At 59.3% G+C, this 17,394-nt stretch overlaps 1 protein-coding gene across 1 annotated transcript in view; it reads left to right on the plus strand.

Annotated features, from left to right (window-relative positions):
- Positions 1-17,394, plus strand: part of PNPLA7 (patatin like phospholipase domain containing 7) — an 87,603-nt gene that overhangs the window by 39,209 nt on the left and 31,000 nt on the right. The window contains 6 exon segments of the mRNA XM_062207170.1: positions 1,333-1,410; positions 2,241-2,446; positions 4,594-4,725; positions 5,681-5,804; positions 6,930-7,043; positions 10,494-10,563. Of these exon segments, the coding sequence (XP_062063154.1) occupies positions 1,333-1,410; positions 2,241-2,446; positions 4,594-4,725; positions 5,681-5,804; positions 6,930-7,043; positions 10,494-10,563 (724 nt within the window).

Here is a 17,394-nt window from a genome sequence, read left to right on the forward strand (position 1 = left end):
GGTGGAGCCAGAAAGGGAGAGAAGTCTTCCATTCCACTGGTTCACTCTTCAAATGACTGCAACGGCCAGAGATGAGCTGATCCGAAGCCAGGAGCCAGGAGACTCCTCCAGGTCTCCCATGTGGGTGCAGGGGCCCAAGGACTTGGGACATCTTCTACTGTTTTCCCAGGCCACAGCAGAGAGCTGAATCAGAAGAGGAGCAGCTGGGACTCGAACCGTTGCCCATATAGGATGCTGGTGCTGCAGGCCAGGGCTTTAAGCCGCTGTTCCACAGCACTGGCCCCTGGCCAGGGCTGTTTTTAAACATGACATTATCAGTCCTAACAGTCTGACAGTAATCCGGAGTGTCTCCTGCTGCTTTTTGGTACCCAGGTTTCTCGCAGCCCCACTGAGATCATGATCGTGAGGGGCATGCGTTTGTCCTGGGCGCCCCTTTAGGGCTCCTCTCCCCCCCTTAGGTGTTTTCCGTGCGGCTTCTTGTTTTAGGGATGCCAAGGTCAGTGGTGGCTTCTGGGGAGGGAAGTTGGCTGCTGTGAGTCCTTGCTTCACCCTGCAGCCTGCAGGGTGGACCTGGCCGGGTCAGGTCCCTCCCCTCCATGCCCCTCCCTGGCCCCAGCCTTGCTGTGCTGCCTGCCAGGCAGTGGAAGTGTGTGGTGTGTTCACAGCCTTTGATGCCTTCCTGAGGCCCCTTTGCCGTCAGCACTGGGGAAGTTTGAATCAATGACGTGGTTTCTCTTCATCTTCCCAGGATGACCAATGAGTTTTCCATTTCTTTTTGCTCTACTTTCACTGTGAACTATGGTTTAAACATCCTGACGTTTCCAGACCTTTGAAGGGATTACCCTACAAACCCGTGTTTTCTTATGGGACTCCCTGCGTTCCTCTGGTTGGTGCTCATTGGAAGACTTCCCGTTGTCTGCCGGAGCATCTTGGATGCCCAGCTAAACCTGCCCTGGCTGCACTGCACGTAGGAGGGGTTTTTACGGGGGGCATGGACAAGGTGTCCCTCTTGGTTCTCTTGCTTGCTATGCCAGTGCCACACATTAAAACCAGCACCCATTCTCCCTGAAATGCAGCCTGTCTCCTCATAAAATGACAGAAATATTGAGCTCACTTCTGTATTTTCCATTACATTCTGCACATCTTGTCTGTCCCTGTGCTGGGACTACCCCGAGAGTTCTGATGTCCGTCAAGTCCAGGGCTGGCCGGCAGTGCTCAGGGCAGCTCTCAGAGCAGAGCCTCAGACCCCCAGTTGTGTGTGGCTCTTGACCCAGGTTCCATCCCTTTGCCTTCACTTAAGTGTCTCTTCCTGAAGCCTGCTCTGTTTTCTAGGACGCCTCCCTGCTGGAGGGCCGGGTGACACTTCTCCATGTGCCTGCAGGCACCGTGGTGTCGAGACAAGGGGACCAGGTAAGTGGAAGGCCTTGGTCCTCAGGGAGTAGCCCCTGGGATTGTCCAGTGTTGTAGCCCAGTGCTGAGAGGAGCCCCAGAGGATGGCGGCTTCGCTAGGGCTCAACCTGGACTTGCACTAGACACAGTGGACAGTGCAGCATCCCTCCAGACACAGCCCGCCCTAGGGCAGCCCACAGCCCCAGCAGCTCAGCCACACCACCACTGGTGCCTGAAGCCTCGGCCCTCTGCTCTCTGAGACTCGGGCAGGGTGAGCAGGTTTGGGAAGAGGTCCCGTGGTGGGTCCAAGTCAGGATCAGCCCCAGACTGGTTCCTGGGGTGTATTTGCAGGTGTTGGACAGGAATGTGAGCGATGTGTGCAGGGTACCGAGGGTATGGACAGGGTCAGGGGTTGGCCTGCAGTCGAGGCAGGGAGACCCTCAGAGGCCTGGCCAAGATGTGGTGTGTAGAAGAGAGTTTGTTTTGTCTTCTGTGAGACTCTCGGACTGACACGTGTCTGTGTGGAGCAGTTAAGCATGGGAAGGGAAGGTGCGTGCGTCTGAAAAACAAGTTCCTAGGGTGGACAGTGATGCGGTCAGAACACAGATACTGCTGGGCATTCCCGGTGAGAGCTTGTGCCCAGGGCTGGCTGTGTCAGCGGACGGTGCAGAGAGCCAGCGACAGCTGTGTGGGGCCCGGTGCTGGCACACGCTGGGGCTCAGGGACCGAGCCTGGGCCCTGGGTCCATGATGTCTCAGGCCACCCCTGCCCAGCTCTGGCCATCCCGGGCATTCTCCACAAGGCTCTGGGTCGCCCCGCCACCCCTGAGCCATTGCCCTTGGCTTTGCTAGGATGTCAACATCCTCTTTGTGGTCTCGGGCCTGCTGCACGTGTACCAGCGGAAGATTGACAGTGCAGAGGACACCTGCCTGTTCCTCACACATCCTGGGGAGATGGTGGGTCAGCTGGCTGTGCTCACAGGCGAGCCCCTCATGTTCACCATCAGGGCCAACAGGGACTGCCGCTTCCTGTCCATCTCCAAGGCCCACTTCTATGAGTGAGTTCTCTGAGGGGCTGGGCCGTGGGCATGCCCCTTCCCCCACTTCCCTCCTGGGGTCCTCCTGGCACTGCCCACGTCTGCCCGGAGGACTCTCATGTGCCGTGGTGAGTCCCTGCTGCCTCTCGCTGGCTGCACGCTTGTGTGCGTGCTGGCAGCCAGTGGCGCCTCGCCTGGCCCGAGGATGTGTGGCATGTGCTGCCTCTCCACGGGCACATGGCACTGCGCCCGCTGTGTCTGTACCCGGCGGGGCAGTTCTGTGCCGTCAGTTTGCTGCGATGTGGAGCCTGTGTTGGTGCTGTGGGGTTGCCCTGCCTCTTTAGCCTGGCCCATGCTCAAGACACAGCAGGTCCAGGGGAGGAAGGCAAAGCCAGTGGGTGGAAGCGGCTCTGCGTGGGGCGCACAGGCCCCGCTGGCTCACTTTGTGCTTAGGGCTGTCAGCGCCATCTTCAGGCACTGGGCTGGAAACCCTTGGTCAACTTGAACCCAGAGTCTGCTCCTTCAGGCCCAGAGATGTTCCCAGCCTGCCTGGGGGCCCCTGGACCAGCTCCCTTGCTGGCCCTGAGGTCAGGAGGGCTGGTGTCAGGCCCCTCGTCCCTGGAGGTCCCTGGGCACCACATGAAGACGGCCTCATGTTCTGCCATGGAGGCTTCTGATCTGCTGGGGTCCAGAATCTCCTTGCGGCCTAAAGTTCAGTTCAGGAAACCCCTACCCTCGTAGCCACTGGCCCCAGCCGGTGGCCCTCTTGTGTGTGTCTAGAGTTCCTCTCCCTCGCTCAGGCCAGATCCTGCAGAGGCCCAGAGCTCTTGTGTCTTAGGGTCAAGGAGATGAGGAGGGGAGGTCAGGGGCCCAAGGTCAGTGGGGGAAGCTCAGCAAGCGTCTCAGAGCAGTGGCCTAGCTGTCAAGGAGGTGGTGGTCTCAGCCCAGCCAGGCGGCCCCACCCTCAGCTCTGCTGCGGCCTGGGTCTCAGGAGCCGGGCCTCAGTGTGCTGGGGAGGACCTCCTGCAGAGTTCCACCTTCCGGGACTGGCCAGGTGCCTGTGGTCCAGTACGCTGGCACTGTGTCCTCTGCTGTCCACAGTGTGCTGTGTCTCGGGCCATCATCTTGCTTTACAGAAGGGAATGGAGGCTTAGGGAGGCCGCAGGACAGGGCTGCATGGATCTGCCTGTCGCTGAGATGCAGAGATGCTCCCGACCCTCCAGCCCGCAGTCCCACACGCTTGCCTGTCTGTCCAGGAGAGGCCCAGTACCCACAGACACACTGTCCAGGATCTGCCTCGTGCACCTGCCCGTGGCTGCTCAGCCTGGATGAGGCTTTATACCCTGCACATGTACCTGTCTGTGTCGGGGTGTGTGTCGGTGTGTCCGTGTGTGTGTGTCCGTGTGTGGCCTTGTCTGTGCTTGGTGTGAGGGCCCCTGATTCAGGCAGTCCCCAGCTACAGACACGACCTACATGGTTTCCTGGGGGCCTCAGCCATGCAGGGCTGTGAGTTCCAGATTGTTCTCTCTGGGCCCTTGTCAGCCAGCTCCTCGCGGTGTCAAAGGCTCCCACCTCCGGTGTGCAGTAAATGACGGAATATTGCTGCATTTGCTGCATCACACTGCATGTTCGTTCCGTCTGCCTGATGCCGGGCCCCGGGAGCCTCGGGATGCCCTGCCGCTGCTCGTCCACACAGGGCCACCAGGGAGATGGTGGTGTCCCTGGCTCAGAGCCCTCAGCTCCTCTCCCCCTTCTCTAACCCAGGTTCCAGGATCCCTGTGGTCTGGCCGGGCACTGTCTCCAGAGAGTGGGGTGTGCACTCCCACTCCAGGACCCAGGCCTGGGGCATAGCTCGGGCTCAAGGGGCACTCATGAGTGGATGATGCTGGGTGAGCTGCCCCAGCCTCCCAAGCACTGGCCGCTGGGCATGTGGCAGGCAGTGCTGTGGCACCGAAGAGCAGGCAACTGACAGGCATCTTGCTCTGTGCCAGCCCTTGGCCAGTGGTCCTGCCCCAAGTGGGCAGGTGGCCCCTGGTCGAAGGTAGGGGTTGCGGGCCTCACACCTGCCTTTCAGAGCCGTGACCCTGAGGAAGGAGCAGAGCTGTTGGGGTGCCGGGTAGCCCAGGGGGCTAGGGCGGGGGCCAGGGCTCACTGGGCTGCCCTGGCAGAATCATGCAGAGACAGCCGACTGTTGTCCTGAGCGTCGCGCACACCGTCGTGCGGAGGATGTCACCCTTTGTGCGGCAGATCGACTTCGCTCTAGACTGGGTGGAGGTGGAGGCCGGCCGTGCGGTGTACAGGTGAGACCCGCAGGCTTCTGCCTCTCCTTCCTGACATCCGTGCAGCTGGTGGGCAGAGCTGATCCCTGTGGAAGTCACGAGCAGGGGGGGCACTTCCTCGGCCCACCCCCATGAGGAGGCCCCCTGGGAAGACCGCTCAGGGCCGTCCTCCCGTGCACATTTCTGTCCACCCACCCCATCCCTGAAAATGACCAGTGGGGGCCTCACTGACAAGAGCACTTGTTTGAGCTGCTCCTGCGCTGAGCACTGAGGGAGTGTTGCACCTGAGATGGGCTGCTCCGAGCTCCGTCACCGACCAGGCTCACTCAGCCCACAGGCGGGCCTGGAGACAGCCGTCAGTTCCCATGGTGCTGAAAATTAAAACTAAAATTCTATAGTTACGTCTTATTATTTTTTTTCCGCCAGGCAGAGTTAGACAGTGAGAGAGACAGAGAGAGAGTTATGGACAGTGAGAGAGAGACAGAGAGAAAGGTCTTCCTTCCATTGGTTCACTCCCCTAATGGCCGCTACGGCCGGCACTGCACCGATCCCAAGCCAGGAGCCGGGTACTTCCTCTTGGTCTCCCATGCGTGTGCAGGGACCCAAGCACTTGGGCCATCCTCTGCTGCCTTCCCGGGCCACAGCAGAGAGCTGGACTGGAAGAGGAGCAACCGGGACTAGTACTCGGTGCACCAACAGAGACTAGAACCCAGGGTGCTGGCACCGCAGGCAGAGGATTAGCCTAGTGAGCCATGGTGCTGGCCTATAGTTACTTCTTTGAAACTAACGATAAGCCCATACATGTTAACATATTTCTTTTTGTGAAAAATAACTCCATTTTTCCAAACAAACTTTTAACTGAGAAGACTGAATTTTTATATTTCTGTGTACTCTGAGGTTCTCTGGGTGTCGGGGTGGGGGCTGGGGCTGGGGGGGTTGCTGGTGAGTTGCAGGCTGCAAGCCTCTGTCTCCGCAGGCAGGGTGACAAGTCCGACTGCACATACATCGTCCTCAGTGGCCGGCTGCGCTCTGTGGTCCGGAAGGAAGATGGGAAAAAGCGCCTGGCCGGGGAGTACGGCCGCGGAGACCTTGTTGGAGTGGTGGGTATTGGGTCCTGCTGCCCTGCCCCCACTCCCGTCTTGCTGTCTGTATCTGCCTGGCAGGTTACCTGGGTGTGGGGAGCAGCAGCACAGTGGCCTGTAGGAAGGGGATTCCAGGCCTGGGAGCTGCTCTCTGAACCCTGAGGCTCTGCCCTCTGGGAGCCCATAGGGGCTGGGCTGTGGGAGCCTTCCGGTAGCTGGGGACAGGGGGAGCTGTCCTTGGTTTTCTGGGCATACAGCTCACTTGCTCCCAGCTGGTCTGTGGCCCTGGTAGATGGATAGCAACAGGGAAGGCAATTGGCTGTGCGTCCAGGCTTCCAGAGCCGCCTCACACAGCAGATGGCTACGTCCAGGCACAGGCAGGCCCCTCCATCATAGCTGCAGCTGACTGGCCCTGAGATGCTACCGTGGGGAGCTCGTGTGTGTCCGGGAAGAATAGTTTTAAGATAATGTTTCCTGGAGCTTGGAGTTCTGTTGATTTGTTTTAAGCCAGAGTATGGGGAAGCCCAGGGGCTCTCGGCCTGCAGGCCTGTCTTCAGGACAGCGTCCCTGAGGCTCCACACCTGGTGGTGTGTGCCCAGGGCTCCTTCCTCATGTGCGGCCCTTGGGACCCACATCTGCCCCTTGCCTCCGCGTGCTCCCTAGGCAAGGCTCTGAGGCCTCAGAACCTCAGACTCGACCAAGACCCAGGTGGCCCCGTCTTCTGTGGACCACGGGTGTGCACTGCAGCCTCTTGGGTGACGTGTGCACAACCAGCAAGATGCCTGCACGACGCCTTGGGTAACCCAGACGTGGGCTGTGTCGGTGGGCCCGGGTGCCACGCTTCTCCAGAGGCACGCACTCCTGCAGGACGTCCAGATGGCCCTGTGCCGGCCGGAGTGGGGGCCAGAGCCCGACCCCGAGACCCATGCTCAGTGGCCCTGCCAGCCGAGCACTCACTGGATTCCACCCGCACAGAGCAGAGGCTTTGGCAGAGTCGTTTTGCCCCCGCCCTTGCTTCCTACGCTCTGCAGCTGAGTGTGGCGCTCCTGCAGGGCTGCTGTCTGCTGGGCCACTGCGCCCCAGACGTGGCCGCCCTGGCCCTCCTGGGCAGTGCAGCCCCAGTGTCCACTTCCTCTTCCTCAGGTGGAGGCGCTGACCCACCAGGTCAGGGCAACCACAGTACACGCTGTACGGGACTCAGAACTGGCCAAGCTGCCTGCAGGAGCCCTGACATCCATCAAGCGCAGGTACCCACAGGTAAGAGTGGGGCCAGGTTCTTGTCTGAACTGTGCCTTGAAGTCAGGTGGCGCATTGGTCAACGTGCACATGGGACCGACGGGGGTGAGCAGGTCGGGTGGTTTGGAGGAAGTGACACGAACACGTGGCTCCAAGCGCATGGGACTTTCCCACGTGCTCATCTCGGGCAGGTGGGACAGGTGAGCAGTCCGGGCGGCGAAGCTTGGGGTGTCCGGACGCTCCCAGGGCCGTTGTACGTGCTGCTTCTGGTGTTGCTCTGTGGCTAGTGCCATGGGTGCAGCTCCGAAAGTGACAGAGTCTGCCCTCAGAGAGCTGGAGGTCTGGTCAGGGCTGCCCAGCAGCGAGGAGCCAGAGGAGCTGCCTGGCAGGTCTGTTTGATCTTTAATCACATAAGGTAAGTCGTCCGTTCTGGAATAAATGGAGAGATAGGGGGTGAGCGGCCCCCACATTCCCAGGGCCTCGCCCAGACCATCCCCACCACCTGCCCAGACCTCCCTTCCAGGGATCACCGCGTGGTCCTTGCCCACCCTCCCCTCAGCTGGCCTGTGTCACAGTGGCAACCGTGTTGACGTCGTTGCTGTCCCACGAGTGCGGACGTGTGGAATGTGGGCTGAGGGGCTGCAGCAGCTGCTGCCCCTCCTTGATGTGCTTGGTTCTGGCCTTGTCCTCTGTGGGGGAGTCACCGGGCCAGGACAGCAGGGCCCTTGTCGGAGGATCCTGCGGCACTCAGGGCAGCAGGTTCTAGGGGCGGTGTGTTGACGTGCGTCTTGCTGCACTGACAGCCCTCAAGGGCCTGCCGCACACAGTGCAGGTGAACATCGGTCGGCTGTGGGGGCTGCTGCAGTCTGTGCCCTGTGGGTGGCATCAACAGTGGCCCTGTGACCCCCTTCATAGCCCCCCACGTGGCTCGTGCTGGCACCACTGGGCACGTGTGCAGCTTTCCTAGGCGGTGAGCTGCTGCTGGCCGGGAGATAGCACCTGTTGGCAGTGGCCTGAGGCTGAGTGCCAGGACGGAGTGCCCTGTCCTTGCCCCAGAACCCTTGGTCACTCTTGGTGGACTTGTTGGCTGTCCTGGCCCCCAGTCAGCCCTCTGCCCTTTCTTCTTTACACTTCTGTCTTGCATCCAGTCTGAATGGGATCATGCAGAAAGCAGTGTTTTCTGTGTCCCAGAGGCCCTGTAAGTACTGTGGCCGGAGTCTGGTCCCACCACGCGGTACAGGTCGTGGGCCATCATCCTGGTGGCTGTTTAAGCTGCTTCCAGTTAGGGGCAGCTGAACATATTCTTGCACAAATGTCTTTTTTTTAAAAAATTGATTTTCTTTTTTATTTCTTTTGTATTGGAGAAGCAGAAAGAGAGAGGTCTTCCATCCTCTGGTTCACCCCAAGATGGCTGCACAGATCTGAAGCCAGCAGCCAGGAGATTCTTCCAGGTCTCCCACACGGGTGCAGGGGCCCAAGGACTTGGGCCATCTTCCACTGGTTTCCCAGGCCATAGCAGAGAGCAGGATTGGAAGAGGAGCAGCTGGGACTCGAACTGACGCCCATATGGGATGCTGGCACTGCAGGTAGCAGCCTTTCCAGCCACACCACAGCGCCGGCCCCAGCACAAATGTCTTTATTGGACAATTTTTTTCATTTCTCTTGCCAAACACTCAAGACTGGAATTGCTGGGTCATGAAGTGGGTGAGCAATGGTTAAGACTCTCCTCGGGGTGTCCACATCCCATATCAGAGTGCCTGGCTTTGAGTGCGGCTTTGCCCCCAATTCCAGGCTTCCTGCTGATGCGTCCTGGGGGGCAGCAGTGATGGCGTGGGTTCCAGGATGGAGCTCTGGGCTCCTGGCTTTGGCCTGGCCTGGCCTTGGCTGTTATGGGCATTTGAGGAGTGAGTCAATGGATCAGAGCTCCGTTTCTCTCTGTGTGTCCCTTTCAAGTAAATCAAACAAGAACGTGGCAACAGCTCTTCAGAGTGCGGCATGAGTTCCGGTGCTTGGCGTCACCGCCACTCTTAGTGGTGCCAGTCCCTGTCGGTGTCAGCCATCATCTCGGGTAGGGAACGGTATCTCATTGTGGTTTGGATTCCATTGTTCTGAGCTGAAAGCAGAGGGTCAGAGGGAGGAGGAGGAGGAGGGGCACCCCTTCCAGGGCTCATCAAGATGAGCCTCGTGGGCTCAGCTGTCCCAGGAAGCTTGGTTTCTAGAGCAACGCATTCCTGCTTTCAAGTCGTCTGTGGTCACGGCGCTGCCACCACCGCACACAGGCAGTTGAAGCACAGAGCCCTTTCTGTTCTTATACAAAGCGTTTGAAAGTAAATTACAGTGGCCAGCGCCACGGCTCACTAGGCTAATCCTCTGCCTGCGGCGCCAGCACTCCGGGTTCTAGTCCCATTTGGGGCGCGGGTTCTGTCCCGGCTGCTCCTCTTCCAGGCCAGCTCTCTGCTGTGGCCCAGGAAGGCAGTGGAGGATGGCCCAAGTGCTTGGCCCCTAAACTTGCATGGGAGACCGGGAGGAAGTGCCTGACTCCTGGCTTCAGATTGGCGCAGCGCACCGGCCATGGCAGCCGTTTGGGGGGCGGTGTGAACCAACGGAAGGAAGACCTTTCTCTCTGTCTCTCTCACTGTCTAACTCTGACTGTCAAAAAAAAAAAAAAAAAAAAAAAAAAAGAAAAGAAAATAAATTATGGCAATTTTATTTGTCAGTTAAAAATGAATTAAAATAGCATTTTTTAAAAAGTAAACTCCAGATATTTGACATTCTAATTTTGAATACTTGTCTACAACCCTAAAAACCTGATGTATTTTAATACAACCCAAAGTAGCCTTATTCCAGTGCTCATCTTTCTAGCTTAGACTGTTACTGAGTGCCCTCAGGACCAGCCCAGTGGTGCCCACTCAGGAGGAATCCCACAGCCTGTCCTTGTGTTGCCTTCAGGCCTTGGCTGGCTTCCTCCCGGTTGTCTGCTTGCTACTGTAAGTGAAGGGGAGAGGCCGGATGAGGCTCAGAGTGACAGAGGTGTGCCCTCACACCTGCCATCCCACCAAAGCCCCTGGCATTGGATGTGTCCTCATCCTGCTTCGCTGGCAACCAGAGAGGTGGCTGGGGTTCCACTGTGCAGAGCCCACAGGCATTATAGTCAATAGCAGTTTTGAAAAAGCGGGTCCAACACCATGTTTCCTGAGTCTCGACACCATTTCAGCATCATCGTGGGGTCTGCTAATGGGCCTGGGGCAGCAGTGACGACTCAAGTACTCGGGTCCCTGCCACCCACGTGGGAGGCCAAGATGGAGTTCAGGCTCCTGGCTTCCGCCTGGCCCAGCCCTGACTGTTGTAACCATTCACAGAGTGAACCAGTGGATTTGGAAGCTCTCTCTCTCTCTCTCCATCTTTCAAATAAATACATCTTTTAAATAATAGTTGTGTATTTAGAGGTCTGTCTGCTTACTCTGCCCCCAGGTGGTGACTCGTTTGATCCATCTTTTGGGTGAGAAGATCCTGGGCAGCCTTCAGCAGGGACCTGTGACAGGTGGGTCACCTTACCCCAGCCTTGGGGGCCCTGCCCACCCACCCACAGCCCTCCGTAGAGCCCCTCTCTGCTGCCCACCCAGCCAGCAGCCCCACCTGGCCCTGGAGGCCAGAGCTGCAGCCTGCCTGGCTGCACAAGCAGCAGCCACAGGGGAGCTACGTGAAGACGGGCTGGGCCTTTTGCACAGTGGCGGCCTTGTGCTTGGTAGTAGACATTTGTTGAAGGGATGTATGGACACAGGGTGTGGCCTGACCTGGTGTGGATGACCTGAATTGGATTACATCCATAACCACTGAGTCCACTACGAGTGGACGTGGGCTTTGGGAAGACACTCCTCAGCACAGGATGTGTCTGCTTCTGGTTCACTCTCAGCCTTCCTGGGCTGCTGTATTTGAAGTGAATTTCTGCTCCCCTGTAGCTGGGGGCAGAGACCTCAAAACCAGGTCCTGTGCCTGTTCCGTGCTGCAAAGCTGGTGACAAAACCGAAGCTAAGCGTCCACAGCACGGCTGCGTTCCGTGGCCGAGGAGGGGACCTTGGAGGGGACCTTGGAGGGGGTGGAGCCTGACAGGTCGGCTCTTCCCCCGGAGCTGAGGAGCCCGGGGCTCAGGACACAGGGAATGGGGGTGGGCGTGCCAGTGTCTGGGAGGGTTGGTCCTGGAGTTCTGGGATCTGGGAGCCGCCTCCTTTTTTGTCCTTTCATGGTTCCTCCACCCAGGAGGGTGACTTCCCGTGGAAATGAGATGACAGGGAGGCCGGGGTCTGTTGTGGGCTCATTGGCAGACATCTTGGATCTCACCTGTGCGAAGCAGCGGGGCGTGGGCGGGACGTCTGCTCAGGGGGCGCCTGTTCTGGGTGGGGCAGGGGCCTCGCTGGCTTGTGCAGGCTTTGCCCTGGGAAATAACCTCCCCTTCTTTATTTTCAATTCCCATTCTTGAGGAGTACTGATGTTACCGGAGAAAAAAACCATGGATTCTTGTTTTCGTGCAAGAAAGAATTCAGGCATGAGGCAGAGAGCAGTGGAAAGCAAGGTGGCCAGGTTTCTTGGGGCGGGGTATCCACAAGAATGATGGGCACCTCTCCAGACAGAACCTGAGAGAGAGAGCCCAGTTTACATCTAGGCTGGGGTTTTAAGGGGATGGGTCTTGCCTTCCCGCCTTTCTCCCCCCGCCCTTCTCCTCAAGAACAAAGGACTTGTTGGATGTAAATATGAAAAATTCCTTTCCAAGTTTTCCGCTGAGGTTGTCAGAGGAAGCTTGGCTGGCGTCGGCCAAGAGGCTTCGCTCTGGGGTGCCCGCCTTAGAGGAAGGATGTTTACCAGGCTAGGTGGGGGAGGACCACCTGGAAGGTCACCAGGCCAGGTAGACGGGGGACCACCTGGAAGGTTACCAGGCTAGGTGGGGGAGGACCACCTGGGAGGTCACCAGGCCAGGTAGATGGGCGACCACCTGGGAGGTCACCAGGCCAGGTAGATGGGCGACCACCTGGGAGGTCACCAGGCCAGGTAGACGGGGGACCACCTGGAAGGTTACCAGGCTAGGTGGGGGAGGACCACCTGGGAGGTCACCAGGCCAGGTAGATGGGGGACCACCTGGGAGGTTACCAGGCTAGGTGGGGGAGGACCGCCTGGGAGATCACCAGGCCAGGTAGATGGGGGGGGAACCACCTGGGAGATCACCAGGCCAGGTGAAAGGGGGACCACCTGGGGGGTTATCAGGGTCTGGGCAGGGCTCTGAAGTGCAGATACTGGGCTGCACCTGGAAGGTTATGGGGTGACTTTGAAATGTGGATGCTGGATGGACTGTGTAGATGTCAGTTTCCTTAGGCCCTTCTCACACACGTAGGCTAATTTCTAACTTCCTACCTAACACTGAGAGCGGCGTCTGTCTTCTGTAACTTCTGCAAGCTGAAAGTGGGCCTTGGCAGGACCCATCAGAGGGGCGAGATAAGTCTGGGTATGTCCTGGCTGAGGGTCTTTCATCCTCCTGGGTAATCATCATTTGCAATTTTATAGCCTCAATTTTTTTGGACACAAATGAAACCAACAGTTTAAATACAAGGCCCAGATGTCCCAAGGGGAAGGCCATGGGCAATGACCCCCAAGTGGGAGGAAGTCTGTGACGGCCCAGTCCCTCTTCGTCTGGCAAGGGGCCACGTGCCTCTTCTGGGCTTTACAACCCTACTGTCCAGGTGCCCCAAGCACAGCCCAAACCGAGCATTAGGGGGCAGTCCCGTCTCTCCCCTCCAAAACTCTCAGGAGGGTCTGGCCTTGTGGCGCAGTGACACCAGCCTCCCATGTGAATGCCGGTTCGAGTCCCAGCTGCTCCGCTTCCAGTCCTCTCCCTGCTAATGCGCCTGGAAAGCAGCAGGTGATTGGTCAGGTACTGGGCCCTGCCCCCATGTGGGAGCCCTGGATGGAGTTCTTGGTCCTGGCTGTTGAGGCCGTTTGGGGAGTGAACTAGTGGATGGAAGATCCCGCTCAGCCTCTCCCACTCTGTCTGTTGCTCTGCCTTTAAATAAATAAATTATTCATTAAAAAAAATGCTCTCAAGAACATCATCCCCTGAAGTCAGCAAATTACTCGTTGTCTTCCTTTGGGGGAGGGGAGCTTTGGGGTTTTTCTGAGAGCTACTGTATCTTTTTCTTTTTTTTTTTTTAAGATTTATTTATTTGAAAGGCAGAGTTACAGAGAGAGAGCGAGCGAGAATGTGTGTCTGTCTGCTGGTTCACTCCCCAGATGCCCACAACAGCCAGGGCTGGGCCAGGCCAAAGCCAGGAGCCTGGAACTCCATCCAGGTCTTCCACATGGGTGCGAGGGCCCAAGCACCTGGGCCATCTTCCACTGCTTTCCCAGGCAGATTATCAGGGAGCTGAATCAGAAGTGGAGCAGCTGGGACTCAAACTGGCACTCATACAGGATGCCAGTGTGATGGGTGGCGGCTTAACCCGCTGCACCACAGCGCTGGCCCCAGAGCCACTCTGTAGACTGAGACTGTGTCGCATGGGTCGAGTGTGGCGGAATGAACAAAGAGCCTGGGAAGGGCGAGTGAGAACACACTTTCTTGTTTTGCTGTTCCTTCCTTTGTAGCACTGAGGTCATGCTTGCGCTGGTTCCTGCAGGCATTCCGGGACAGTCGCGAAGGGCTGTCTGGCACGCTAGCTAACGGAGCCCATGTGGTGGGGCCGTGCAGGTTCTGTGAGCCCGGAGTCGTTTCTGAGTGTGGAGTGGCTGCTGCACTCAGTGATGGTCGGCAGCGTCCCCGCAGACTCCCTCAGAAAGGTCAGGGTTGCTGCCACGGTGGTGGGTTCAGGACCACTGGCAAGAAACAGGCGTGGCCTGATCTCACTGCCAGGGCTCTGTGCGCTTTGATTCCCCGGGCCTGTGTTTGAGGATTCCCTGGGTGGCCTCAGAGAAAGCTTTGCCTCCAGAGGAATTGTGACGTAGCCGGCACTCAAAAGTCTCCTCCCTGGCAGGAGCTGGGGCATGGGGATGGAGCGTCGCTGGACTGCACTTGGGGGTCTCTGGAGAGCTGTTGGGAGAGGGGTTGGGGGTCCACAGAGGGCTGTTGGGGGTCAAGGGTCTCTGAGGGCTGTGGGGAGGGGGCAGGGGGTCTCTGGAGGGCTGTTGGGAGAGGGGTTGGGGATCCACAGAGGGCTGTTGGGAGAGGGGTTGGGGGTCCACAGAGGGCTGTTGGGGGTCAAGGGTCTCTGAGGGCTGTGGGGAGGGGGCAGGGGGTCTCTGGAGGGCTGTTGGGAGAGGGGTTGGGGATCTACAGAGGGCTGTTGGGAGAGGGGTTGGGGGTCCACAGAGGGCTGTTGGGGGTCAAGGGTCTCTGAGGGCTGTGGGGAGGGGGCAGGGGGTCTCTGGAGGGCTGTTGGGAGAGGGGTTGGGGGTCCACAGAGGGCTGTTGGGGGTCAAGAGTCTCTGAGGGCTGTGGGGAGGGGGGAGGGGGCAGGGGGTCTCTGGAGGGCTGTTGGGAGAGGGGTTGGGGGTCCACAGAGGGCTGTTGGGAGAGGGGTCGGGGGTCCACAGAGGGCTGTTGGGAGAGGGGCAGGGGGTCCACAGAGGGCTGTTGGGAGAGGGGTTGGGGGTCTCTGGAGGGCTGTTGGGAGAGGGGTTGGGGGTCCACAGAGGGCTGTTGGGGGTCAAGAGCCTCTGAGGGCTGTGGGGAGGGGGCAGGGGGGTCTCTGGAGGGCTGTTGGGAGAGGGGTTGGGGGTCCACAGAAGGCTGTTAGGAGAGGGGTTGGGGGTCCACAGAGGGCTGTTGGGAGAGGGGTTGGGGGTCCACAGAAGGCTGTTGGGAGAGGGGTTGGAGGTCCACAGAGGGCTGTTGGGAGAGGGGTTGGGGATCTACAGAGGGCTGTTGGGAGAGGGGTTGGGGGTCCACAGAGGGCTGTTGGGGGTCAAGGGTCTCTGAGGGCTGTGGGGAGGGGGCAGGGGGTCTCTGGAGGGCTGTTGGGAGAGGGGTTGGGGATCTACAGAGGGCTGTTGGGAGAGGGGTTGGGGGTCCACAGAGGGCTGTTGGGGGTCAAGGGTCTCTGAGGGCTGTGGGGAGGGGGCAGGGGGTCTCTGGAGGGCTGTTGGGAGAGGGGTTGGGGATCTACAGAGGGCTGTTGGGAGAGGGGTTGGGGGTCCACAGAGAGCTGTTGGGAGAGGGGTTGGGGGTCTCTGGAGGGCTGTTGGGAGAGGGGTTGGGGGTCCACAGAGGGCTGTTGGGAGAGGGGTCGGGGGTCCACAGAGGGCTGTTGGGAGAGGGGCAGGGGGTCCACAGAGGGCTGTTGGGAGAGGGGTTGGGGGTCTCTGGAGGGCTGTTGGGAGAGGGGTTGGGGGTCCACAGAGGGCTGTTGGGGGTCAAGAGCCTCTGAGGGCTGTGGGGAGGGGGCAGGGGGGTCTCTGGAGGGCTGTTGGGAGAGGGGTTGGGGGTCCACAGAAGGCTGTTAGGAGAGGGGTTGGGGGTCCACAGAAGGCTGTTGGGAGAGGGGTTGGAGGTCCACAGAGGGCTGTTGGGAGAGGGGTTGGGGATCTACAGAGGGCTGTTGGGAGAGGGGTTGGGGGTCCACAGAGGGCTGTTGGGGGTCAAGGGTCTCTGAGGGCTGTGGGGAGGGGGCAGGGGGTCTCTGGAGGGCTGTTGGGAGAGGGGTCGGGGGTCCACAGAGGGCTGTTGGGAGAGGGGTCGGGGGTCCACAGAGGGCTGTTGGGAGAGGGGTTGGGGATCTACAGAGAGCTGTTGGGAGAGGGGTTGGGGGTCCACAGAGGGCTGTTGGGAGAGGGGTTGGGGATCTACAGAGAGCTGTTGGGAGAGGGGTTGGGGGTCCACAGAGGGCTGTTGGGAGAGGGGTTGGGGATCTACAGAGGGCTGTTGGGAGAGGGGTTGGGGGTCCACAGAGAGCTGTTGGGAGAGGGGTTGGGGGTCTCTGGAGGGCTGTTGGGAGAGGGGTTGGGGGTCCACAGAGGGCTGTTGGGAGAGGGGTTGGGGGTCCACAGAGAGCTGTTGGGAGAGGGGTTGGGGGTCCACAGAGGGCTGTTGGGAGAGGGGTTGGGGGTCCACAGAGGGCTGTTGGGAGAGGGGTTGGGGGTCCACAGAGAGCTGTTGGGAGAGGGGTCGGGGGTCCACAGAGGGCTGTTGGGAGAGGGGTCGGGGGCCTCTGCAGGGCTGTTGTAGAGGGGTCGGGAGTCTGGTGGGCTGTTGGGAGAGGTGTCAGGGGTCTCTGGAGGGCTGTTGTAGAGGAGTCAGGGGTCTTTGGAGGATTATTGGGAGAAGGTTCTGGGGATTGGGAAAGGGAAGTTCAGGACCTCAGAAAATTGCTTTCCTGTTGTGGTTCTGGGGTGCACAGCGAGGGTTTAAAGATGTGGAGGAGACAGGTAAGCTGGGAACGCCCCCGGTCACTCTGAAGGCAAAGAGAAGAATCCCCACACTGGGCGGAGCCTCACTCAGAGTGCGCTCAACCTGGTGGGTGGTCTGCGGTCTGTGGCGGCCACTGCCCTGGAGTGGAGGTCCAGGGTGTTGTCCCCGTGACCTCACGGCACACGGAGGAATTAGCACTGCCAAGCCAGGAGCTTCCACCTCAGCTCCACCTGACCCTGGGCTCCTGTCCCCTGCCTGTCCTCGAGTGGACCTTGTGTCCTGGTCTCCACGAACATGGAGGCCCTGCCCAACTTTGCTTGCTTGGGCAGTCTATGGGGTTTCTGCCCCTGGGGTCTGTTTCCCACAGTGCCCCTCAGAGCAGGCCTCCATGCATTAGAGCAGGACCTGAGCCCAGTGTTCGTTTTGGTAGAATCCTGACTGCTGATGGCACCATGGTCAGCAGTGACAGCCAAGGGAGGTGAGTGTCCTGGCGTTGTATTTGAGGGTCTGAGGACTGTGGTCTCCAGGCTGGGAAATGTCCTCAGCCCCCAGGCCTTAGAAGTGTGTTCGCGTCTGCCCATGCCTGGGCGTGCGCCCCGGGAAGCCCACAGGCAAGTGTCTTCTTCAGGGATTTCAGTTGTAGGAGATGTAAAGTTGCCCTAGTTTGTGTAAAAGATCGCCTTCGTACGGATGTCACGTCTTTGGGCTACATAAGGAAAGGGACAGCACTGTCCGTGGAGGTCACACAGGAAGGACCTGTTCTTTGATTTTCCACAACCCTGCCAGGTACTTAAGACTGGGTGGGTGGCCCTGTGTCACCTGAAGGTCAGCCTCTCCCCCGCTCCATGGTCAGGGTCAGCTGAGCCTCCCTGGGAGTTGCTTGTGGGGTCTTGTGAGGGCCTCCCGGCCCCTCCAGTGCTCTCCTGATCACTGTGCCGTATGCTGGGACAATCCGGGACTCGTGTGGTTCCTCTGCCCCCTCCTTTC

This window comes from Lepus europaeus, chromosome 12 (genome assembly GCF_033115175.1).
Source record: "Lepus europaeus isolate LE1 chromosome 12, mLepTim1.pri, whole genome shotgun sequence".
NCBI classification, from domain to species: domain Eukaryota; kingdom Metazoa; phylum Chordata; class Mammalia; order Lagomorpha; family Leporidae; genus Lepus; species Lepus europaeus.